The 27,744-nt window shown below is 34.2% G+C and overlaps 1 protein-coding gene across 5 annotated transcripts in view; it reads left to right on the forward strand.

Moving 5' to 3' along the window:
• Positions 1-27,744, forward strand: part of ADGRB3 (adhesion G protein-coupled receptor B3) — a 449,865-nt gene that overhangs the window by 168,278 nt on the left and 253,843 nt on the right. For 4 of the 5 annotated variants that reach the window (XM_042894113.1, XM_042894107.1, XM_042894121.1 and 1 more), the window contains 2 exons: positions 18,244-18,354; positions 23,529-23,690. In XM_042894113.1, the coding sequence (XP_042750047.1) occupies positions 18,244-18,354; positions 23,529-23,690 (273 nt within the window). The remainder of the gene's footprint in view (positions 1-18,243; positions 18,355-23,528; positions 23,691-27,744) is intronic. The other variant, XM_042894136.1, reaches the window with a different exon arrangement.

Raw genomic sequence — 27,744 nt, forward strand, 5'->3', positions numbered from 1 at the left:
GGTTTATGTGGGGAAAGATCATAGATCATATAATTGTTTGAGTTGGAAGGGACCTTTAAAGGTCATCTAGTCCAACTCTTCTGCAATGAATAGGAACATCTACAGCTGGACCAGGTAGCTCAGAGCCCAATCCGGCCTGAAAGATCACTGCAACTATATTGCAAACAGGTTTGCATTGGCTTTCCATAGTATTTCAAGATGAATCTGGTTTTCTATACTTTTTAGTTCCTTGTTTGCTACATATAAATTTCTCATTTATGGCCCTATTTACACAGTTAGTTATAGTGTTTGAATTTTCGAGTAACACAAGAGTAAAATATTCTTCCATCTTTTATACACTTGTACTAAATAGCAATACAGTAGGAAATATTTCACAAATTAGATTTTCTGAGGTGTACTTTTATCTCACAGCTTTACTGATGGCAGTGTGTGTATATCTGTCAGTACACGTGTTTTTTTTTTTTTTAGTTACTGAGTGGCTGAAGGTAAAGTTACAACCCCTTTCTGTACTGGCTAGTTTTCTATTTCTGACTATGCTTCATATGCATTACTATGTCAAAGTTGCAACGTATGATCTCTGTATCAGATGAAGAATTATCTAGCAGAGGTTTATTAACGTTTGCTGAATACATTGAATGTGAGCACAGTGAGGCATTTCAGCAATGGCAAAAGTGACAGTGGCTCACTACTGCTGGTGCAGATTTTTCTGAGCATGATGTGCAGGCTCTTGTTCATGACTGGCAAGAATGCACAGCTGCTGGTGAAGACTGTTGAAAAAATATGTTTTGTAGCTGAGACTTTCACATTTCTTTCGGAGCAACATAGATAAGATGTCTAGCTATATGTTTTAGAAAGTCTACAAGAATTTTTTCCTGTGATTGAAACCTCTGTGTCGCATGTTATCCACATAGAAATTTCCTTTACTTTTCTGAAGCACAACAAAGTTAGGTGGATGAGCAAATGTCAGCTGTTTTCTCCAAAAGGAGATTACAAGTGACAGGACCTGAGGGAATGGCATGGAGCCGTATCAAGAGAGGGTCAGGCTGGGGATTAGGAAAAGATTCTTCACCAGAGAGCAGTCAAGCCCTGGAAGAGGGTCCCTGGGGCAGTGGGTGCAACTCTGAGCTGCCAGAGTTCAAGGAACGTTTGGACAGCGCTCTCTGATGCGCGGTTTTAATTGAGATGGTGCTGTTTGGAGCCACGGGTTGGACTCAGTCACCCCTATGGGTTCTCCTCTAATTTGGAATATTTTATGTTTCTACGACTGGAACTGAAGTGTATTTAATGGGTTTTAGCATGGGAGACTTCAATTATATTTGTAACTGAACATTTTTCATCCTCTTCTTACATGCCCATAATAGTTAGTGAATGCACAATTAGATCTTCTCCATTTACTGCTCCAGTAAAGTGATATTTCCTATTATTTTGAGATAGTCTGTGTATTCCCAGTAACTCATTTCTTGCAATTTGGCTGTCTTATTTTAACAGTGATACAGCAGTTTATACTGTTTAATACACCGTTTTAATTTAAACGTTCAGATTTTGCATAATCGTCTCTACCTGAATGTATTTTGGTATTTGTTGTGTGAATATTTAGTTGCAGTATAAAACATAACTTTCATCTAATATATTATCCTACTCCTGACATATATTTTGGAAACAGTACTTGCATCCAGTGTGAAAGATTCTCAAAATAATAATAATAATAATAATAATAATAATAATAATAATAATTCAAGGCAGAACTTAAATAATACAATAGTGTCATGATATTTGAGGAATCATCTGTAATGCACCTGAAGGGAGGAGAGAGGATTTTTTTTTTACTGTATTTCTCCAATTTTTGCATAACTTACCAACCAAGTTTTGTTAACCAAAAGTGTCTATCTGGACATGTTAAAGAAATGTATTTTTCTTCCCTAAATACCATATGAAATTCCAAAGTAAAATGTAGAAATTAACATTTTATTTTGGAATATCTAATACTTCCTTCTCTAGTGGAATACAACTAATATTGTTTGACGAAAAGAATAACAGATATGAAACTTTTCCTTTTGCTGTTATTCATCCAAAGATACTTTATACATTGATAAAGGTAGATGTATAAGCACATTTAAGTTAAATGGAACAAAACTTGACCCACCAGCAAGCAAAGCTCAAAGTCTTTCTAATCACTGGGGTATGATTAGAGTCGGATTTCCCCAGTGTTTTAATATCTGTGTTTTCAGTACTTAATAAAGCTCACCTCCAAAAATACTAGGATGGCAAATAATTCTAATGACAAGGCAGACTTGCTGAATGACTTCAGTACATTTGTATGCTGAGAATTACTTTAGAAACAGTAAATATCTACTTCTCTTGCTTGCAGTTATGCCCTGAGAATTTAGACAGATTAATAGGCTGGTTATATTAATAGAAAGATTTAGAGAGATTAATATGAATTTAGCATGATGTTGGTGCATAAAGAGGGAAAATAGATTTTAGGTTACAAACAGCTAGTCAGGGAGCAGATAGAAAGTCAGAACTTGTGCAGCTGCAGGTAGTTCTGGGACAAACCTGAAAACTGGAGAGAAAGTAGAGAAGAGCATCTGAAAGCTTTTTGAGGGCAGTAAAAAAATAATAAATTACGAACAAAGGCAGAGACGTTTGAATGTAAAATGAGATCCTCCAATTTATAGTACTCTATATATATAGACAGAATTTAGAGAGCAGCAATTTTCCAAGGTAGGCCTGAAACAATCATGTGAATTTATGGACTGCATTCATCACAGGGAAGGATTTCTAAATGACACTATCGAATCTTAAGCACTCCTGTTCAGACAATTTTCTTCAAGAAAGAACATTTGTAAATGCACAGCAAAAAGAAAACTGTAATTCTCAAGTAAAAACAAACAAACAAACAAAAAAAAAAACCCAAAACTTTTTTTTGAAATATATCTCAATTTGTCTTTATTTTTGTAAGACCCATCTTATGTATCAAACGTCATCATCAAATCAAACTGTTTCCAGGTAAAGATCACTGAATTCACTAAACTATGAGCAAGAGCGCACGCTTCCGTTCTCAATTTGCAGATGGAGTGGCTAATGCAAAAATCTTGTTATGGTTCTACCATGGCACATAGAGATCTCCAGAACCTTGCTGTGCAATGATTGATCAAACTTTGAACAAAATATATAACACTGGCGCTCTAATAAGCACCTTGCAGTCCTCATCTGACACTGGTTATTTACGCCAAACTGACCATAGAGTGATACACAGGCAGAAGGTGATTAAGGAAAATTATATGCATGATCAAGGAGAATGTTCTACGAGGCTGTGAGGGGCACAGACCTCCAGTTGCAGAGCAGGCTTCTTCAGTGAAGCCTGGCGGTCGGCCATCTGTCTCCACATCGGAGCACTGTCATTAGTCCAGTGGCCTGATGGGATCATGGATCATTTCTCTGCTCAGGTCATCAAAGGGAACTGGGGCAGTGGAGGCAAACATGCAGAGTTCATCTTTTCTATATATGTTGCTCCAAAAGTAATGCCTTCTGTTTATTTCCATGGAGACTATTACAGATACAAAGAGCACAAAAACATTGTTTGATAAAGCAGATTCTCAGCTATAAAACACTATTTTTCAATACAGTCACCGCTATTAGCTACGCATTTTTACCAGTGATGAACAAGAGCCTGCATGCCAGTAAAAATCCGCACGGCTGTCTGGAATGTCACTTGTCTTTCATATCACTGTCACCACTGCTGAAACACACCATCCACCATCTCACTGTGTTCACATTCACTGTTTGGTCTCCATAAACATTCTGCAAGTGTTACTGAATGTGCAATTTTTTCCACATGGAGGAATTCAGTGACACACCTTTGCTTCATATGCTCCTCCATGTCAGACACCATTTTGTCAGACTGCACCTCTGCTGCCATCTGTTGCATGACAACAACATATAACAGAATATTGGTGGGAAGGTTCAGCCTCTACTGGCATACCACCATCTGCCTCTGACATCAGGTATCAGTGTAATAAAATAGTAGGCATTACTTTTGGAGCATGCCTCCTATTCTAAAACTGTTCCAAAAACAGTATTCAGAGAGATCCTGATGGAAGAGTTATGCAGATGCAGAGTTTCTGGTTAGGAACAAAACCTGAAGATTTGGATCATTGCTCTGAGAAATCATCAGTAGATTGGGTATGACAAAAATTCATTGCCAGGAAGTTTTATGCCAGGTATGAAGGAAAGATGACTATTTTCAGTTACTGACTTTCTAGGTGCATCAAATTTTTAAACTTGGAACATAGTTTCAAAGTTTGATGTTTTCATTTCTTTGCGCTATTATGGGGTGGAACAAGCTGGTTTCAGAGTTGGTTATTATGTGGTCACATTATTGGTTGGTTATTATGTGGTTTAACATTTTATCTGTGTATTTTCAGTGTCATTATTATCATTCTCAAATTACATCCCGTGTAGTTATGATTCTTTTATTTCTTTGTCGCTAGGAAATGCTGCTGTTATTATTATTTTTTTTTTTATTTATTGTGGAGAAGTCTAATGTAGGTAGCAATCATTTACTATAAGTCCTAATATGCTTCAGTAAATCCAGTTAAGTTTTTTTACTTCTATTTTTCCAAATTCATTCACTGATATAGTTTCTGGTATAACCAATTTTTTTTGCTTCTTGAGACATACAGTAACATTTGGGACTGAATGAAATAGGTAAATCAAAAAAAATCTTTTGTTTTACTTTTTTTTTTTTTAAATTAGAATTCACATTCATGGAGTAGCAATAATAAATACAGCTATTTCAACTTTTACACAGTACTTTTTTTTTTTTTTTTTTTTGCTTTCTCCTTTTGTCTGCAACTCAGTTTAGCTCAGATAGATTAGTGACTCTGGCCTTGAAACAGCTCTTTTATTGAAGAAATTCTTTGTATGAAAACTATCATCTACTGCCCATTGGAATGCACTAGTACAGTGCTAGTACAGTCAGTCCTGTGTTAAGCTAAATAGGTTCATTTGCTTTGTAGAGTGAATCAATATAATCATCTGTAATTGTTAGTGATGATTTTTCCTCTAATAGAAGTTACATGACTTAGAAGTAATAGTAAATAGTGATCTCTCCCAACAGTTTGCATCTAGAAGTATCTGGTGTACTACAACTTGGTCAGAAACTCTCCCCTAACCCTCAATTTGTAAGTCTCTTATCTAGAATCCCTGGACTGTATTTTGACAGACAGAGTTAGGAAGTCAAATGACTACAGAAACACTGTATTTTTGCAACTACCAGTTCCAGATCTACAGACAGTTTTTGGGACTCATGTGGGATAGAAAATTTGTGTGAACAGTAAATATCTGCTCAGGAGTTTTTCTTACCTCACACAAAGTTATCTCTAGGCTAAGCAAAAATTACCTGATTTAACAATGTATATTGCATTTATGTACTTTAGACACCGTCTTCTTTTCTGACTAATGTTCCTGTTCTTCTTGATTGTTACTGGCATTTTTCTAGAAGAGCATCAGTAGTCTAGAAATCACTTAGAGTCATTTTTATCTCCACAAATATTTTACTATTTTTATTCAGTTCTTGCTTTCTTAACAAAATGCTCAGGCCCTGTCATAGAAAACCAATAAAGCTAGAGTGGTTGATATTCCTAACCTCAGCTTAGTGTGTACCTAATGTGTATAACAATAGCATTTCATAATGGATTTTTTGGATAGTAAGAGAACAGCAGAGAGCAAGAGCAACAAAAGATTTTTTCGCAGCTGGCATGTTTTCTCTTAGATTATTGCACTGTTCTATTTTTTTTATATGTGGAGTAATTTATTGTCATTACTTTTTGAAAGACTGCCACTTAGAGATAAGTCCAAGCTGACCTCATCATGAATAAGAATTTAGTGAAATCATACTTAAAGTGTTGTAATTATTCCTGTAATGTAAAGCATTGAATTGAATGGACATGAAGGAGAGTGTGTATGGTCTAATAGACATGGCATCAAGATAGGAACTAGAAAATCACAATTTATTATTCTAGGTCTGTCATTCCCATGTGCCAGGACTGAAAACCACAGAAATAAGTCCCTCTGGAGCCATTGCTGCTCACATACCAATTACACATGCACATTTAATTCCATTATTTCATTACTTTTGACTTATGGTGCTGGAGATGAAATAATTGAGTCATTTGTAGTTAGTGCTACTTTGATGTTCAGTATGAACACCATAACATGAGGCAGAGTGAAACTTGTCTATTCTTTTGAACTTTTTAAAATTGAAATGCACCACATACTGTAATTAAGGTTATATTTAAGTGCTAACTGTGATTACCAATACAGGGATTGCATTTTAGCTTTAACAACTTATTTTTTGATGGAATTTATTACATAAAATGTAGGATCCTTTTGGATGTTGGAAACTTGTAATGATTTTTTTAAAAATATAACTTGCATGAAAGAAATAGGAACAGCTGTTCTATGGCCTAAACTCTATAGACGTGCTGTCATGTGGCACCAAGCCCTTTTCCCAGAGGTAGATCTTGTGCACCCAGACTATCCTTTTGAGATGTTTTACATATGTTAGCATGTGGGCATTTGTATAAGCATATCTTGCATCAATGGATTCAGCAGTTATCCTGGGAAATAAACTGCTCTGACTGTAGATAGAACTACCTCAGGGCTCCAGAGTCAGTTCTGGCACAGAGCACTTCAGTTCAGTCAAGCTTTGCAGAATGTTTGCTGCAGCATTTTCAAAACCTTCATTAAAACTAATGGAACGTTACTTTTGAAACCTGGGATCCCTTCAATAGAATATAGTAGGGTTTGCTAGTTGTATATCAAGCAAATAATGATTTTTTGAGACAGAATTGTATTTTCATTTGCCAAAAGTTGTTTCAAAAATTGTGATATTTTAGTTCTAAATAGTGCTTTATTTATCCTGGGATGTTAATCAAGTTGAAATAACTTGTCTTTTTTTATAACAAACAAGCTTAAATTCATTTATGTCCTGAAAAAAAAAAGAAGTAATTCCACAGAATAAGTGCAACATGAGTAGTTCCTATCTAAATCTAGGATTCTTTTTCTATTATATTCTTCTGAGAATTAGTGCCTTGTGAATTTTAACATTAGCTCTTTGGCCTATTCTTACAGAATATTGAAGCAAATACTGTATACAGTATAACATTTGGCACAAGCAGTATCATTTTCCTGAATCTTCTGATATGAGTTTATAAGATATATATATATCTTATAAATCTTATAATATATATATATTATATATATGAGTTGGTCAGGCACTGGAATGGACTGCCCAGGGAGGTGGTGGAATCACCGACCCTGGGGGTGTTCAAGGAAAGACTGGATGTTGTGTTGAGGGACATGGTTTAGTAGGAGCTATTGGGAATAGGTGAACGGTTGGACTGGGTGATCTTTTAGGTCTTTTCCAACCTTAGTGATTCTATGATTCTATGATTCTATGATTCTATAATCTCCCCTGCATTATTCGGTCTTTAAAGTTAGTTGTTAGCTACTTAGTTGTATGTGAGGGATGTCTAATTTATTCTCTGCTGATGGTGGTGGATGGTTTGAGTAATAAGCAAAGCAAGGCTTGTAGTTGGTAATAATAAGACCCCTAGCATTTCTGAAGTTTGATGTCTCTATTTTAGAACAGAAAGCTCATATGCCCAACATCTGCCTGTTTTTCCCCTCTGGTTCTCTAGCTGAACTAAAACCGTGTGTTGCTATCACCCTCACATTTTGCCTTCATTCCTCAGTACTTGCTGCTTTTCATTTTCAGCCTATAATATGTATTTGTTAGCTGTGACTAGACAAATTTTTATAGTCCAGATTCTGATTCCTGATTGGACAATTAGAATATGTAGTGCTAGGTTGCTAGTGAGCATAGTTTAATTTATTGTTTCAGAATTTGTTGACTGCAAATATTTCATTGTGCTTGCTTACAGTGGACTGTATTTGGGAATACTTCTTTCAGGTAACTAAGTCATCTGCATATTTTCAGAGAGCTAACATCATAACTTAAAACAAACTATTATTTTTCTTGTTGTTTGAGAATATGTTTGTATAAAATATATTTCTGTAGCTACTTTACTGAGCTCCCTGGGGATTCCATTCTTTTACAGCCCTTTCAAGTGAGCAGAGCAGAGGCAGTGGGAGGGAATTATAGGATATTTATAGGAAGATGTGCAAATAGCTGTGCAAAGTGCTAGTAACTGTGGAGAAAATTAAAAAACAAACAAACAAAAAAAAAAAACCAACAAAACAACAGTATGAAAAGCAAGATGAGATGCCAGTCTTAGGCTTCTGTTAGACAACCACAATACATATCCCATTTATAAGGTCTCCAGGTGTTAAGAGGAGGTCTGTCTGCATCAGCTGGAATATCTCTACCTGCAGACTTCTCCAATTTAGTTTATATATGTCCATAAGATGTAGGTCATTCTGAGAAAGTATTTACATAAGGTATGATCAAAATTCACATCTTAATGAGCATCACAAACTCCTCAATTCCAGAAGTAAACATCTTCACCTGAAAATCCTTCCTTGCAATGTCCAGCCATTCATATTTGTTGACTATCTGCAGTATTTCTTCACGTGTTGGACTGTGATGAGACAAGACAGATTTTAGGTAACTATATCTGTTGTTATACTGACAAAATGAAATGCACTGCAGTCAGGGAATAGATTATTTTTTTTTTTAAAGGATTCTTGTTATTGATATATGCAAATGAATCAGCCACAAATTACATTTCCATTAATCATACTGGAGGTCAATAGTATGGATGGTTGTAGTAACATTTACAGGAGGCACATGCCAATGTTAAAAAAAGCGATTCAAGTCCCTGACATCAAATAGGGACATAGAAATAGTGAGGACACTAAAATCTGTTACTTTGATGCTGACTGATGAAAGACAGTCTTGCCCTTCCACCTCTGAGGTTACCATTTCAGCAGTGTAATCCCCAGCCTTCCCTGTAATTTGAGTATCAATGTCATGTTAACTACATTGTATTTTGTATTACTTTCTAATCTAATAAGAGAACTGGTCCAGAAGGCACTTCACCATGATTAAAGAGAAATGTCTGTCACAGCTACCGAATAGTCTTTTTAAAAGATTTTTAAAAATATGTATGATGCAAACAAACAAACAAAAAACCTGATGGCTCTCAGAATACATTTGACTTGTAGAGCGTTGTTACTATACTCATTCTAATAGACTCATTTTCTCATCCCAGTAAAACGCTGTTGTTCCTTTGTTAAAAAATACATTACTGTTACATGGATTGTGCCCATCAGCTCATTGATGAAATTTTCTGCAGCAACTTTTTATATATTATTATTAGATATTTGACCTAGTCTTGGGGATTGTAATCTTGAATCTCTGATTTTGCTTAATGTAGACTTAAGGATGAACTGCCATAGAAGTTCCAACTTGGAAAAGATCAACTATGCATTGCTTAACTCATATCTGCAATTGAACAGTTCATTTGCTTTTGTAGAGGCATTGTGTAGGCCACAGTCATCAAAAAAGCCAAACACATTTTTCTCTCTGGCATGACCACAGAGGTAGGAAGGTTGTGTTAGCAGGTGAATTCAGATAATTTTTTCTCATTGTCAAGGAGGATGATGCTTTTTAGCTTGATTGTGATACTGTAAAACCACTAAATAAGAGACTTAAATGAGAATCTCAGAGACCTAAAAAAGTGTTCTTCTACTAAATCCAATGAACACATATAAAAGATTTACAAAAACACCCACCAGATCCAGGTCAAAGTGATTTTTATTGATAGTTTTTAGCTAAATCTCTTACAAGCTTTCCTTAAAGTCCTGTGCATCTATTTCCTGAGGGAAAAATTTCATTATTTCAATGACATGTCATACTTACATTTAAATACTGAATCAATGATTTTCTTTCCACTTGTGTTGTCTTTTTGCATTAAGGTAATTCCGTTAATTAGAAAAATTTTGTTTATGAATCAACCTTGTTGGTGCTGCCTGAGTTACTATTAGAGATCAGAGTTCTTAAGAGGTACCAGGAACCTGGAAACCATTGCAATCCTTTCCCATACACATGTATCCCAGGCTGAGCTAGGTGGACTGGCATGTTGAAATCTCATGTGTATGATTTTTAGTCTTGCATTATCAGTTAGCAAAGTCAGACTTGCAAAAAGATTATGAAAACCAGTTAGCTCAGAATAGAGCTATGATTTTGGAAAAGACTTTATAGACCACATCCTCAGCTGACAGAACTTGGCCTGGTTGAGTGGAACCAGGCCAGCTTATAGCAGCCAACACTCATAACCTTTTGTTTTGTTCTCTCTTGAGTACATAAAATTTAGCAGCTACCAGTGATGTCTGTATAGGAGCAGCCAGGGTCATGGTACCACAAATTATATATATAAAAAAAAAAAAGCATTATACAAAATTCATTTAGTGAAACTTCTTCCATTTTATTCTTTTGTAAAAAATAAATTCGGAGGCTTAAATAAGAACAAGAAAATACTCTTAAAAAAGCATGTATTGTTATTTAGTTTCAAGTGGAAGCTTTGCTGTCCGGGAAAAAACATTGCGCTTAGTGAGACCTGGCAGTAGCTATTTAAAACATTGATTCTTGTTCCTTCTTTTCATACATCAGAATCCTACGCAGACTGTTAACTTTCCTGTCATAAATTCATAGATAGTTCAGCTCCATAATTTAGGAAGGATTGAGCAACCATCTGCAGAAATGTCTGCAATAAATAGTTATATGGCTAGGAAATAACCTAGATCTCCTTGTGGATCCTGCTTTCTACTTTTGCTTACTTTTCAATGCTTCTGGAACAGAAAAGAAAATGGTTGAAACAACTGAACTCAAGAATAGTTTAGGAAAATACAATTTATCCTCACTGATTTTGAGTTGTACATGCACAGAGAAATAAATGGCCATTCTAGTTTGTGAGTAATATCTAGGTAGATTTCTGCAGTGTTCAGCAAAAAGAGATTTCTAATGCAAAAATGCTGTTCTATTCTAAAACAACTACTGCACTAACTGTATCAACAAGTCATTTAATTAAATATATGACTAAAGAAAGATTCCTAGTGGAAGGAAAATAGGATGAAATATAAAAAAGGAGTGAGAATACCAAAGTATTTTTATGATACTATGATTTAAATTTTTAAAAGGTTACACATGAATAAGTTATTATAGTAGAAACATTAAAATGACAAGCATACTACAAGAGAATTCATTTAAAGTCTCAATAAAAAAGCAAAAATAAATAAAGGTGATGTCCTGTCTTTTCATTCATTAATGTGTTATTACATCCATAAATCTCTTGAGAGAACAGTTGGTCATAGGGTAGAATAATATACTGCAGAATTTAGAGGATTTTAATGTTGAGCATGACAATGTAAATTTTCTTTATCAGTTTCATTATCTTTGTTTGAATACAAACATTTTTGGATGAATTACACGGTAAATGAATGTAAAAAATCTGAATTACAGAGCATCTTCTGCATAGGAGTCATGATAATTACCAGATATGTGCCAGATTTACTAGAAATAGTACTGGATAGGGCTGCACTTTGAGATTTTATTCATCCCTCTTTTTCTTCCCTGCTTACTTATAATTTTGTGAAGCACACATGACGAACACTATCTGCTTTGGTGACATGCTGCATTCATTCTGAACAGGAATGAGTCACTTCAGAAGATTCACATGCTCAATTTCTCCTGCCTAGTTGTAAGATGATGAGCAACTGGGCCCAGGAAAGCACAGTGTAGAACTTGCACAATTTCATCATTCTGTGAACTGGCAAAGTGAATAAATGTTACATCTTTATGACATTATTCACTGATCAAATTTGTAGCCATGAATAAGCAACTTCAGATTCCACGTAAGACAATGGAACAACTGTAGATATGCAGTAAAAAAAGAGATAAAACTGTAATGAGGAAGTGTAGCTCATCAAGGTATGTGCTGCAGTACATATATTAAATCCATAGTATTTTATTACTTATGTCATTAAAAATGACAACAAGAGTGTTAATAGAGCTTTATTTCCTAGGAGCAGATTAGTCCCTCTAGAGACAAACATGGACTAATTACCTGTGTACTATATGGTGGATGGTTAGAATACATAATTATTATTCCTAATTTTTGAAAGATGGAGGAACACACATAGTATAAATCTGAGAGAAAAGTAATCTAATCTATCTAATTTCTTACAGACCTTTTACTTAATAAAATAGAATACATTTTAAAAACACCACACCTTTGCTAGTACAAATACTATAGCTTTCTGTATTTTTATTACTACTAAAATCACAGTTTTCTTGAACAATATGATACCTTTCTCACTGTGTTCATGAGTTCATATTGATTTAGATCTTACTTTAGTGAAATTATTCCATTCATTTTGAAACTGTTCAAAGCTCCTCTGTACTGCTCTGGAGAGCCAAAAGATGAAAAAGAAGACTTTCTATGGGGCCAGGATTTACAGAGGAAGCAGGCAAAGACTGTTTTAAGACTGTTTTCCACATTTCCTCAGAAGAGGTATCCATGGAAATTTAACTCAGCTAATAGCTATGTTGCCATTTTGGCAACTTGCCAGCCTAGTAAGGAATTATCATTTTGAGAGATTCTAATAGGAAGCCATAGCTTAAGCCTGTCCTGTAGAGTGACAGCATGCACAAATGCTCGGAAGCTCTGTGCCCTGTCAGTGCGTCGTTTTGGGGGTCTTCTCTAGTGAAACAGGGTTGAAGACAGGGAAAAGAGTGCCCATGGGATTTTCTTCATTCCCATGGGGTTTACTATATCAGAAACCAACAGTAACTCAAGTTTTGTTTCTTTGTTTCTTTATTTTTTATTCTATCTCTTTGGAAAAATAGAAGAGAGGGGGAAAATAAATAAATAAATGAAACCCTTTCAGTTATTTGATTGTATTGAAAAAATATATTTTTTTAATATGAAAAGTAATTTTATAATAAAAAAAGAAGCAGAAAATCCAGGTTTCCCAATCCAGTACAAAATTATGCTTCTAAATGAACACACATTCTGCCATCTAGTGACCAGAAGAAATTGTACTGACCATCTGCAAGTCTGATCAGAAACCCTAAACACTGCTACTATTGAATATTTCATTATTATCTTTGTGGGAGTAACTGTAAAAAGGGCTACAAAGAAATTAAATATGTAGGAAACTTTTTCAAACACCTGGAACTCTGCAATTAATTACATCTATTGAAATCAGTTAATAGTTCTGTCCAAGAAATAGTTGAAACAAGCGGTTCTTTATGTATTTCTCTCTTTCTCTCTCTTCTTTCTTTCTCTCTTCCCCTTGTACCGCATCATCTCCCTTCCCCTGGGACTTACATCAACATTTCACATAATTTCTGAGGAAAAAAAAAAACATTTCTGAATCAGCACAGTGAGTATGGCATACTACTGCTACCTGAGCAATCCACACAGTTTTCATGAATGTGCATTCTGACTACAGGGCATCTAACATTTTTTCTATTATCAAGAATTACTGAAATACTCATTTCTCTATTTAGAGTTCAGGAGTGGATAGGATAGTAGAGGGAGCACTGCCCAAGTGCTGTGGGTGAGAGAAGAAAATTACTTTTTTGTGTAACGTCTTTTTTGGGGAATCGACCACCTCTTCTTCCTTCTGAAGTTCTGGTCAGCCTTCAGGGAGCCCCTGACCATCTCACCTTCCACAAGGTTCAGTAAAAGCAGTGGATGATCAGCAACTCTCAGAGACTGCTTTACATTTCACAAGACCTGAAGTGAGCCTTACGATCTCAGAATCACTTTCTTTTTAGGTTATTCTTCATTCATATTGTCATCACCAAATATCATGCTGAAAAAGGCTTTTTTTTTTTTTTAATGCTGTTATGTACTGTGCCATTAGGAATACCACAATTCATACTGGATGATATGCCTATAACTAGATCAATACATTCACACTATGAAGTTCCATTGAAATTTGACATAAAATAAGCATAAGAGCCAAACCAACATTACCTATGACATCATTTTATAGCTAAGGTTATACGTAGCTACCTTACAACTATTATTAAACAGCCTAAGCATAAACTCTGTTTGACACGTACCGTAATTTTAATGATTATCTACTTGTCAAAAAGCAAACACTAGTCATTGGTGAGTAAAACATTGCAAAACTGATACTTTTCTTTTGTATTGCTCAGTTTTTCTACTTTGCATTTTTATACTATTAACAGATGTTTTTTCTTCTTTGTTCCTACAGAGAGCACATGGCACCTCTCTTCTCTCCTAAAAACCTTGGCCGCAAGATTTTAGCTTCTCCTTTAAAAACTAAAAAGGTTACTCAATAGGAATAAAAATTCCCATAACATAACATAAACATTAAGGTAAAGCCAATGAAACTACAGATAAGAGTTGCTATAAATGATACTCAACTGTAAACTTTGGGATTTCAGAAAACTCAGAAAATTTATTTTCTTCATTCCAAAAAGGCAAGGAAGTAGGTAATGTGTCAGAGTAATATATAAAATGAAATGATATACCACAGACATGTCAAGACATACACATTGCTAAAATACTTTTGAGTATTGTTCCATTGTGTACAGTTGAGGAGAGAAAGAATTTGCTTCCTATGACTGGAAACATTTGCACTTTAACAGCTACAAAAGGACAACTGACAGGGTAAATTACTTGATAACTAAACCTCAGATTTTCTACCACAGATGCTTGGAATATGCTATGATTAGTTATAACTCACCACCTGGTTAAAATGGTCCATTCAAGGTTCCCCATATAGCCGTGTGTTCTTTACATTTAAGTTATTTCTTTGTGGGCTTTATTCTGATGCAAGCAGATTATGGTATTAACAATGTATAAAAACAATGACAACAAAACAAGAACATTAAAACCCTTTAATATTTCCAGGCCTAACTTACTGTCATATTAGCTCGTTCTGTCTGCTACTGAAAAGATTCACTGACCCATTTTATTTAATGAAAGAACGTGGTTAATATCAGTGGATTACAGTTTGAAGTAAACACAGAAAATGCCTGTCTTTTTTCATGCAAGAGAGTTAGGACATGCATCCACAAAATAATTTATTCAGAAACTGATATCTTTAAAATGCTTTTTTTTTTCTGAGTTAGAAAACATGTTTTCAGCAGCAGGTACTAGGTAAGAAGAATGAGAACAACTTCTTTCCTTGGAATCTCAGTTCAAACACTGAATATTGTTTTCCAGACACTATGTCATAAATCATATTGACCTGACTGTACACAACATTTCAATGCCAGATACCATCTGCTAAGATGTCCCCTCTCACCTTTTCCACACAAACAGGTCCTGAAAACTGCCATGACATTTAGTCACATTTGAGCTGGCTTGGGTTAAAAGGTTTTCTCAGCCCAGAAAGCATTTAAATACTTCTCATCTGTGAAGTATAAAGGGAAAACAAATGCATAACTGGTTTGTCCTCTACATTTGCTATTTAGACAGAATCTGAACAAGAAGAAAAGTTTTTTTTCTATTTATTGTGAACTTACAACAGTCACTTAAATAAGACATTTCATTATAAAATGTTTCATAAAAAATGCAGTACTGTTGAGCTTTAAAGATGAAACAATTTTCTGAGCACAGTTTGTGCTTATGAGCAGAAACTGGACACTTCTGATTCCATTATAAAAATGTTCTTGACCCTTATTTCTCTTTTCTTATGAGACCTGAATATTAATGAAGCCTTTAAAGTCCTCACTCATGCCAATGCAGGGCATTTCCTGTTTCTGTTTTTGTTCTAATGCAGCATTTGGTTAAAAACTTCGGATGAATACGAATCTTGAGAGCTCTGCATAAGTCTGGTTTCATTATTTGACAAAATTGTTCAAGAAGTGTTTTTGTTTCTTATGAAACATTTATATATATTTTTATATATTCTCTAAGTAAATGCTTACTATGTCAGGAGTAGATTAGAAAAAAAATGCATCAAAAAGTGCATCATAAAGGCCATCAATGAAAATAGTCAAACTGAGTTGAAAGTGCAAATTAAAAATATGTTGTTACCAAATGGGAAAATAAAAAAGTCAAGGTGTGATAGCTGGTGCATCCAGTCCCATTTTCTTTTGTCTGATGATAATCATGAGCAGTAGTTTCATCACTGCAAATGGAGCTCTGCTGGTGATAAACCTGATCAGTGATCTCCCAGGGTTTCCTTTAGGGCCCAGTCCTGCAGGACACTGAATGTGCAGCACACATCACCTCCCTGTTATGTCATTGGAAATCTCGTCTCTGGCAAAGGTCTCCTGTATTGTACTCTTTTTGTAACTTAAAGATAAGTCTTCTGCAGAATTGTCCCAGATCCTCTAAATTGCCTAACAAGCCAGCAATGTCCAGGCAGCAAACTAAATGCAAACATGCCTAGCTTTCATAGTTTTTTTCAACGGAAAAGCTATGTAAATTCTCTTGTTCCTCATCATGTTGTTAATTACAGTTTAAATGGCCATCTGCCTGACAACTTGTATAAATTTTAAAAGCAGCATTCTAATCTCAATTTGCAATAGATTATCAACTGCAAAACTTGAACTATAAAAGATTTCCAACAGAATAAGAATCTATCTTAGTGAGCTGTAGAAGACATATTTTTATAAAAATATATTCATAACATTTTAAAACACACGTACATGCACTCATATGTATGTAGATATATGTAATTATGTAATTATTTTGACATGTATTCCTGGGATGTATTAAGAAGAAATGAATGCTTAAATCTGAAACTGTATTTTAGTAATTAGATTTTTTTTTCAGATTTTCTCTTTAGAATGCAAACTTCATTGCTTTTCTGAAATGAGTAATTAAATTTGTACATAAAGTGGTGTCATTAATGAATTTTTACAAAGTGATGCACTAATTTGGAGAAATATAGCAATAACTTGCCAGAAATGGGGAAAAAAATCACCTCTCTCTGCTGATTGACCACTTGAAATTGTGTTTGCCTTATAATATTTTTTCTCTAAACTGAAATAAGATTTTTCACTCATTTTAATGATTTATTGAGATAGTGTGTTGATGCTACTTATAGGATTTGTTAATAGCACTTACATCATTTATAATGTTTTGCATCTTTTGAGGCAGGAAGGTAAGTTTTATTATCTTGACAACTTTACAAATTGAGGAGAATTTTGAATTTTGTATTTGCATTTGCCATGTAACCTTCCAGCAGAAGGGTATATTATAATCTTTCTATTTTCAGTGCTTCAGATGCCTGCTGCCTCATCAGCAGCTTCATGTATCTGTAGTTGAAGAACCTTCAGTGTTAGTCCACAGTTCTGAACTCATGATACATAAAATAGAGTGCTACCAAAAACCCAATATGTAACACCAAACTGTGGACTGTTGTGTGTACTTGGGAGGACCAGTGGGTACTGCGCAAAAGAGGCACTTGCCCTGCTTTAAGTTCAAAGAATGCTCCATTTTTCATCAAAGAAAGGAAAATGGACTATGATGTAGAGGACAGGATGTTTGTACAGGACCAGACAGAGAAAATGACAGCAGCAATAAAATAAAAATTGAAGTGCTTGTCTCCCACACTGAGAACCTTTCTACGTAATTGATTTTTGCATAGTTTTCCCCATTGAAATCAATGAGGACTTCTTTTTAAATACTGAGAGCAAGATATAATCTATGTTCTGTATAACCAATAGTTTTTAGGAATGAAATAATTCAAAAACACTTCTTCTTTGGGATTCAACCTAAAATTGAAGCACTTCACTGGCTTAGTTATTGATTTGCATTGCCACCATTCCCAAAGATGACTTGTTATCTTTGTTGAAGGCGTCATCAGCCTGAAAGACAAATGCAGAAATAGAAGTCCTCTGGAGGACAGGCTGTGTTGAAGAACAGCAGTGTCTAGCTCTGTCACATTTTCTGGTGTGGACTGCACTAACTCTAATAATAATGTGTCTGCATTTGAATAATCGGTTTTGTCCCATGTCACACAGTGTATTTATAGTATGTATCAGTACACTGACTGTTGATTCATAAATGAAATTCATGTTTAAGAATCTGCAAATGTAAGTTGAAGTATTTATTAAAAGCTGAGTGTAGCAAAGCTAAGTTGATGATAAGTGCCATGATCATTTACCTGAATCTTATCACAAGCTTCCAGGTATGTTTAGGAACATATTGCATGAGACAGTATGTGTCTTTTGAAAAATGTCTACACACAAGCTTTCATAAACCTTTATTCTGTCTTTAGAATTTGGAATGATGGGAGATCATACAATTAAAAGTCAGCGACCTCGATCTGTTCATGAGAAAAGGGTCCCTCAGGAACAAGCTGATGCTGCTAAATTTATGGCACAAACTGGTAATACATCAGTTACATTTTTCTATTTACTGTTGTTAATTTTAGCAAAACCACTGCATGTTTCCATAATCTTTTGCTGCATATTTGTCAGTTTTCTAAGCTGATAATTTTTTTGAATCATTTATTTTTTTTTCACCAGTTAAAGTCCATAAATAAAGTAGCGAAGAATCAGGTACACAAACATGCACTGTGAATGTGGATATTGAATTGTGTCATGTAAGCATGAATAGTAATAAAAGCAGTCTCATATGTAGAAGACACAAGACAGCTTACTCTGACTTTTTTTTTTCTTCCAAAGATGATGTTACGAGCATGCTCCAGAATTTCTGTATAAATAGACTAAGGTCTAATCCCACCTTTAGCCACTTATCAAATTAATTAATTACTAGGATGACTTTAAAGTCCCTACATTCAGCACTTACTATCTTTGGCCCTGCACAATGCTCTATTATCTAGTTTCCAGATTCATAATTGCAAAATGAAATTGGCCGTAAGTAGTTTTTAATTGGATGTGCAAATTATCTAACAGTTTTTCTTCTAGAAGATATTTTCTATTTTTTTTTAACAACTGCATTTTCTTTAGATTAAGAACACCAAAATGATATTACAAATCCAGAGCTGAAGTTACAAAAACATCTGTTTGTCAACATCTACCACAGCTACCTGTGAAGTCAATGACAAATTTTTAATGGGGGCAATTAAACTCTACAGCACCGAAATCATTCCCCCTTTTGACATAGTAATGGTCTGTGTATCTGTTGGCAAAATCTAACGTTTTAATGGTTCCGTACATACTCTGTTCCAATAAACTACTGCTATAAAAGCCTTGTGCCCCATAATTATTGTATGGATTTGAAACAACTTTCTCTATATTTCATAGTTACTAACCTAGAAAATAAGCCTGCATCAATCATATATAATGCCTTCAGTTTTATATTCACTTTAGTAAAAGAACTACAATTGCATCTAGTTGTGTTGCATGTTGTCTTTCTTAGTAGTAAGGTGCTTTGCTTAACAGACTTGCAGAAATCAGTAGAGTAATCTAAACACATCTGCATCTACAGCAAACAGTGTAGATCTATCTGGTAAATAATTGAGATGAGGAAACAGACTTCTGTTTTCCGGCTATTAATCCATAGGACTACTTTTATATCTAACTCCCAGTTGATGCTACTGTAAGTAAACACTCTTGTATATCATGCATAAATGAAAGTAGGGAGCCAAGAAACCCTGTTGATCTTCATACAGTTACTGTGGACAAGTAGAACTTATTACTTACATGCCTAGATCAGACTTATAATGTTAGTTGCTTACTGCATAGAATAACACTTTTGCTTTTATGCTGCTTCTTGAATTCATACAATTACTATACAAATAAGAGGATTTATTTTATTTCCTCATATAAATCCCTAAACCTTTCATATTATCAGGTAAAACTTGTATCTGATAATTTCTAGTCATCCATTGCAGTGCATCTATTATGGTGTTAGAGAACTGGATTATAAATGCAGCATGTATACCATCACTTTCTGATATATTGTGTGTTGAGTGGGAGATGAATTAACAAAACTATATAGGCTTGTTTTGCAAGTTTCTGCTCTGAAAGCAGGTGAGATGTATCAGCAGAGCACATACATTTTCATACCAAACTTTGAGGAAATGTATCTTTTAAATACTGTAGGTTAACACATTTTAAATAATATTGTGTTCTTTTTGGACATACTTACTAATTTTCATATCTTCATTTTGATTTTTCTTTGTAGTGACCATCGCATATTTTCTTTACCTCTAATGCATTCATTTTCTTATGATATAATTAATGTGATATCTTCTTAAACCAATTCAATAGGTGTTTCTAACATAATTTACACATTTACTTAGATGCTAAGGAGGCTAATAGCCCTTAAAATATCTTGTAAATTGATGCTGAGTTTCAGGATTCTTATATTTTTAGCTTGTTTAATATTATATTTTGTATAATAGAAAACGTGGAAATATACAAAATGTTTATACGACTTAAAAAGGTAGAGACAGGGAGAGAGAACTTTCTTAGGAAAGATATTTAGTTTATAAGTGTTTAATACTGTTAGAAAAGTGGACTTAATCCACTGAATTTTGCTGGGAAACTGAGTTTTAACATGTGATATTGACAGATGCATTGTCCTGTTTGTTTGTGATACAAGGCAGAATATAATATATTTTTTAAAATATTGTGTAAATAATTTATTGTCCCATATTTATCATTTTATGTGTTTGGACTGATCCTTCCCTTAGGTGTTATGGGATTTAGAGTGTATAATACAGGTAAGTGTTACACAGATCAATGAGGCCTCCCATACAGTAAGTTCTGTTTCCTCTTAAATATATTGAGCAGCAGAGCAGGAGAGCTTGGTAGGCTGCCAACTGTTAATTTGAGAATGTAGTTTTAATATGATACCACAGTAAATCCAAGAGTTCTCAAATAACTGAAACTCAGAATGAAAATAAAAAGTATCCCTTTTCAAATTTCCATTTAAAAATAAAATTAAAAGGACAAAAAAAGATGTATCTACGCATTGCAGGGAACCCACATTTATTTTGGAAAATAAAAATTCTCTATTTGCTAAAATTGAAATGATTAGCATTGGCCTATATCTGCGAAGACATTTTCCTCCTTAAAGACAGATAAAAATCCCACTAACAGCAGATTTTAATACTTGGAAAAATTAAAAATCACCAAAAAACTCAAAATGTATTTGGCAACAGGAAGTGGAGTAATTCATTAGATAAGTTTGTGGATTTTTTTAAAATTTTCTCCAATTTCACTCTTTTTGCACAAAAATCATGTTAGTGTGGAAGTTGTTTGTTTGGCAAAGATTAAATCTTTCTATCATTTTTATATGTTGCAGTATACTGCTGAATTCTACCTTTTGTGAATGAACTGTACACACACGCTCAGGATTTAATCAGTATCAGTTTCAAAATTCACTCATGCTTCTTACATGCAGACTACTGCTCATTTCCATCATATTCTGAGGACTTTTTTGTCATGTTAAGAACTCAGATACTTTTTATTAGTAATGCATCATTTTAATATTTTATTAGCTGTGTTCTGTCAGCAAGGCTGTATAGGAGAATAGATAATTTGCACTGAGTATAAGCAACATCAGTTTGACTTTTTCTGCTGTTTCACCATTCATCTTAACTACTTCAAAATGGCAAAGTCAAGCTTCAAACTTGTAGGAAAAAAAAGGCAAGAAAAATATTAGCCAGGAAACTCATAGCAATACAAGTGTTTTAATGACATAGACGAAGTTTAGAGTACAGATTGTATAATTGTATTCTCTATCTGTTATTATCATATTATATACTCTAACCTGAACTCAAGTCATGTAGCAGTCTAATCAAAATGCTGTCTATCAGTAAAATGATTAAACCAGTAATCAGTGATTAAATTTCTCTGTTCTTCTCCCAACAAATAAAGAAGCTGACTTCGCAGCTCACTTCGGTGAACTCCTGTAGTTAAAGTGTCTCGTCATTTACTCCTTGTCCCTAGAATCTTTTACAATTACATACATTTTTTATAAAAAACAGAGGGATTTGTGTACTGAATTTAAAGCATTCTATGTTCTAACCAAATAAGCAGCATAGTTATTTTAAAGCATTAAATAGCCTTAGAATTGCTTCTTAGAAGGCTCTCAGAGACATGCATTTTGCCTGGCTTTCTTGCTTGGTCTCTGGAAGCAGAACAAAACTAAACAATAAAAATAGAATAACCACCTTGGACAGATGCTTTTAACAAAAGCACTGTTTCAACAAATAGTATAAAATTTAACAACTTCTTGCAAGATAACCACCAGAGTCTTCCTGATTTGCACACATTCCCTTGATTGTTACCAAAAATTTTGGAAGATAGGATTGCAATCTTGAGGTATTCAAGACTGAAATGTTATCATTATTGTGAAGCTGAATTTACCACTGATTTTACAGCATAAAAATTTTTGATTGAAGAAAAGCCTTTAAAAAATCCAGGCTGTAGAATAGGCTTCGTCTTGCTATTTTTTTACTGAGTTTTAGTGGTAGAAGTGAACCTGAATACAATGTTATTTACTAACAGTTTTCAAAGCATTCACCTTCAGTCCTCTTCAGATTACTTGCGCATTTGTTTTCTGAGAGTACTCAACAACTTCGCTGCATGTGAATGCTTTTGGGAAAGTAAATTGAGAAATGAGTATAGTCATTTAATTTATGACACTTAAATATTTTTGCCTGAATATTCATGCAAGAAGACCATCAAAATAATAATAATAATGTGCTCTGTATCAACAGTGAAAATCTACACAATTCAAATGTATGAGATTAAAAATTACATTGTTTTGTTCACTATACTTATATCTTTCAATGTAATTACATAAAAATTAGAATAGTGGATCCCATAAAACAGGAATGAAAAACTTTTTGCTATTTTGATGTAGCCACAGAATTTTAAAAATGAAAAATTATTCCAAACTACAGGCAAGTAATTCATCAATTTATTGGATAAATTATTAATTGAGAATTTTTGATTCACTGTTCCAATTCTGACAGCTTTGAATATAATGTTAGTACTACGCACAGTAACAAGATCTAGTGCATTTACCAATTTAGAAGAGCCATAGGTCAAAAGCAAAGAACGGAGCAGTGCTCAAATCAAATTTTCCATTCCATTGTTCATGTTCATGACTCTTCTCCACTCAAGAAAAGAAAAGAAATTAGGAGGTTGGTTTGGGGTTGTTTTGAATCCAAATTCCTTTACTGGCAGAGTTCTAAGAATTTAATTCTAGAGTGAAATGTATCAGTATCAAAGATAAATCTTTTACCACTATATAAAAATAGTTGCTTATGTTCTTGGAGCATCCTGAGGGTGGTGTTGTTCCTAAAATGTTGAGAGGCACTTGTTCTTAGAAAATCATAATTCTAAATGACCAAAGTGTTTCTTTCTAACAAGAACTATGAAACTACAGAATTTAAGGTCTTTATTTTCTATTCATTGCACATTTTCACAGCTGCTTTACTCCATGAACTTTTAAACATTTATTTTGACATGTTACTTTTGTCTTTAATTTGCAAAGGCAGACTGTAATGAATTTCAGCAAGAAAAATGTCTCATTAATACTTATCCCTATATTCATGTTTGTTTGTTGTCTTGAATACAGGTGAATCTGGTGTGGAAGAGTGGGCCCAGTGGAGTACGTGTTCAGTTACTTGTGGTCAAGGGTCGCAGGTGCGAACCAGAACTTGTGTATCACCTTACGGGACACACTGCAGCGGCCCTTTAAGAGAATCAAGGGTTTGCAATAACACTGCCCTCTGTCCAGGTAGTGTTAGCAGCCAATAAATAAAATTGTGGATGTTTTTGAACTGTGTAATGATAAGAACTTGAAACTATATTTTTTATTTTTATTATTATGAATTTCCTAAGAGCACATGAATTAGAATAGAGAAGTGTAATTCTATTCAGCTATAAAATTTTATGATGTAAATTGTTATTTTTATTTTCAGAACAGTCAAGGTATATAACAAGAGTCCTTTTTTCTGACAGCTTCAGATTTTTTTATGTCTGTGTTCTGTTTTCCATTAAAAAAGAATAAAATATAAGGCACAGTTTAAGTATAAAATATAAACTAGGGGAGAAACCCAGATTACCAATAGATAAGAAACAGAGACTGATTAACAGAGAGTGTTAACACAGATAATTTGATTCTGCAGTTTAGCCATTTAGAATACTGTCCTATAGGCAATGGGCTGGACAGTGTCCTCTGCACAGTAATGTCTTCTTTTACATTAATCTGGCAAGAGTAACGGTTATTCATTAATGGAGGAAAGATGGGACAAAAATAATCCTCTTACAGCTGACAAAAGGTAAAGGTCATTAGTATCTTGCATTACAGTTTTCCTACTCCTTTCATCTCAGAGATTTGGATGTAGAGTTCAGCAGTAGTTAAACTCTAAGGAGAAGAGACAGGCACATTTGAGGTAGCTGCTGAAAGGATACATCTTGTTTCTTTAGAGTCTGCTCAAGGGTATGATTTATCTAAGATAGGAAAGAAAAGGGAAGGTATATGGCCTGTGACCACATTCATTTTCCCTTGTTTCTGAAAAGGAAGAATGATATGCCTCCGTTCAGATGACCAAATTTGTCAGCTCTTTTGTAAACCTTCATCTGAGCATCCTCAGATTCTATGGGAACTTACTCAATTTCTGAAGTAAACTGTACTGTCTCATACACATACCCTCTGAACTTTGTCTGAGTGAATAGCACCACGTGCAAGTAGATTCATGTTGCTATTATGTGTTAAAAAATATCTGAGAGAAGGTGCATATGTGACCACCTCAGATTTTTTATATTAGCAGTATAAGCCTTTACAGATCCCTACAATTAAAAGCATCTTAAAATATTGTATCTTTATAAGCCAACACTGTATCAGCACCAAATGCTTTATCATTCTAGTCTAGATAAGCGATTCACCTGGATTTTCAATATTTCAGGGTAGAAAACTCCAGATGTGTCTGACTGTGACGTCTTTAAATTTTCCATACAAAAAAAGGTGGCCACTAACAATAAAAGGATAGGCTACCTTGCAGTCTACCAGAGGTGAGATACTTTCCAAATAAAACTCTCAACTTGAAAGTACAAAAATAGGAAGTACAAAAAGAAAACTATAAAATAAAAGAACAAACTTTCCAAACAGTCAAAGCTGTAAAGACTCCTTTGAGGTTTCCTTTCATATAATATAGACATGAAAACACTTTCCAGCACTCTCAATGATATACAGCTCTGCCTGCCTTCTTGTTCATTTAAAATTACCACAGAAAAGGCAAGGGTTTAAATCACTTAATTTTACAGAATTTTATCTTAATTTTCTCCAGTAAGGAATATGAGAGTTTCATATCAAAACAACAAATCTATGTAACACAGCAGTCAAGATAAATATTCACAATAATCTGGAAAAAAAGTTAATTCTTAAAATTTGCATTGTCTAGCAAATTAGCTCATAAAAAAATAATGTTTCATATTTTTCAACCACGGAGGAGCTCTTTCCTCACATTGAGCAGTGGCTACTAATTCTCACTGAATTGCCAAAATATTTTTAACGTCACCACACCTGATTCCTATAATCTTTATGTATCTCATGCTATGATAGTATGTCTTCTAGGTATTTTGTTTTACATAATTACAGTAGCCTTATTCATTTATATTGGTCTCTGGCTTACAGGGGTTCTTGTGTGTGGCAGTATGCAAGATTAGCAATTTAGAAAGATGCTTTACCTAGTCACAGCTCCATTAAGTTTTCAAACATCTCTTTAATTATTATTATTATCCTCTGTCTTTTTATACTATTTATTCTGTCTCAAAGGGTTGCAGAATTCAAGATTATTCCTGGCTCATACAGAAAAAAACACATAGTTTGTAGAGTCCTATAATTAAAGCACAAGTTTATCAGAAGAGCCCAAACATATGCATCTGTACATGGGAGATGGCCTTTGAACCTAGACATGCACCAGTCATTACACACAGCTTTTGTTCTCAGTTGGTACAGAAAACTTTTACATCTTAGAGAGTAAACTAGAAGTAATATAAATACAAAAATAACAGTACAACTTGCAACCTATACGTACAAGATCTACTGGAGTGTATTCATTATATGTTTATGCGAGTAGTAAAAATACAGCCATTTTGAGAGCTACGATAGCATTTCCAAACAGCAAAACTGTCATTTCAAAGTAAAGAATTATGCTGAGGGGCCTATACTTCAACCATTTATCAACAAGCTTCAAGAGAACTTGTTCAAATTGAAAATACTAATGAAAGCCTGAAAGAGTGTTTTCATATATAGTCTTCATATACTCCCTTTAGCTTCCACTGGGAATAGACATCACTGGATAGTAGGGTATACATCTATATACATGTACCTGTAATCTCACTGTCCTCGTAAATTTTGAGAATGCGATCCAACAGGTTCATCATTATTCAACAGTAGGCTATACCACAACATGCTTTGCCTAAGTACATGAAGGCTATTTGGTTCATCTTTTTTTCTTTTCATTCTGCTGAGTACATGTATGTATATAACACCTATGCAATATTACAAAGAGTTAAACTAAAATCACGAAGGAGCTGTTGTTGACACAATTTTTCATTTATTTATATTTGTTCAAGTCCAGTATTTCAGGGATGGGAGCCCATTAGGTAATTCAGACAGTATCTTAGATTTAGGAGCCTTCTCAGAATGTGCAGTGTAGTAAGCAACAAAATATAGTTCATGTAACTGTTGTTTCTTTTGCAAGTAAGGGCATCTCAGTATCCAATACTGCAGTGCTACTGATTCATTTTAGCTTACTGTATAATTTCTAATGCATCTAAGACTTCAAGGAGAAAAAAAATCGAGTTTCTGTACCTGAAGATCATCTCAGTTATTTTTTGTTTCTTCTTCTTCATTGCCATCAACCACTTTCACTAAAAAATTTGGCTGACATTCAGAACTTTCATGATTATGGGTAAGACAAAACACAACAGGAATAAGAATATTCTAAAACACTTCAAATATTTGTATGCTCAAAAGTTGTATTTTGACTGTGCTAAGACTGCTGTATTCCCTTTATTTCTCAAGGCTTAGGTCAGTGAAGTTTAGCCATATTGCTGAAAGGTTGCATATTTCCTTATATTCTGTGCCTGCATGGCTACACTTACAAAACTGTTTAAAGTTTTTAAATCCTACAGCTTAATTGTTAGTAATCTATGCTCTGGAAGTTCAAACTTTCACTTGAGAGTGGGAAAACAATAGTGAGGAAAATTTTATTTATAATTAGAAAGAGGCACAGCAGAAATAGAATGGATGTATGATTTAAACATGAAGGATGTATGCAGGTTTCTGAAATTTTGTTGAGCTTATTTGCTACTAATTTAAGAAAAGTCTTGGAATACACAATTTAAGACGTACTGAAGAAGCAGAAACCGTATCAGAAACTATAGCATTTAAATTCATGCATGCAAAATCTCTAATATCTTTTTTTTTTTTAAAATCCTGTAATCGAGCATCAGCTTCCATACAATTACTCAGTCATGTTGAAATATTTGTAACTTAAAACAAAAAACATCAGTGGTCATAGTATTGTTCCAATATCTGTTCTGTTTAATGCTGAACAAATTATAAGCATTTAAACTCCAATTAAAAAAAAAATCCACCAAAATATTCTTGTAGAACGAAGGCCAACATGGCCTAACGCCTCCTCCCATCTCACAGAAGTTCTGCATTGTGAACACTGTGGGTGTTCACTTAAACATGATTAGGTTCACAGAGTGGAAGAATGAAGGGAAAGATGCTGTGCAGTAATCCAAGCTCATTGTGCTAGCAATGTTTTTGACAGATA

This window comes from Lagopus leucura, unplaced genomic scaffold (assembly GCF_019238085.1).
Source record: "Lagopus leucura isolate 7727_CA_CO unplaced genomic scaffold, USGS_WTPT01 Super-Scaffold_73, whole genome shotgun sequence".
Taxonomy (NCBI): Eukaryota; Metazoa; Chordata; class Aves; order Galliformes; family Phasianidae; genus Lagopus; species Lagopus leucura.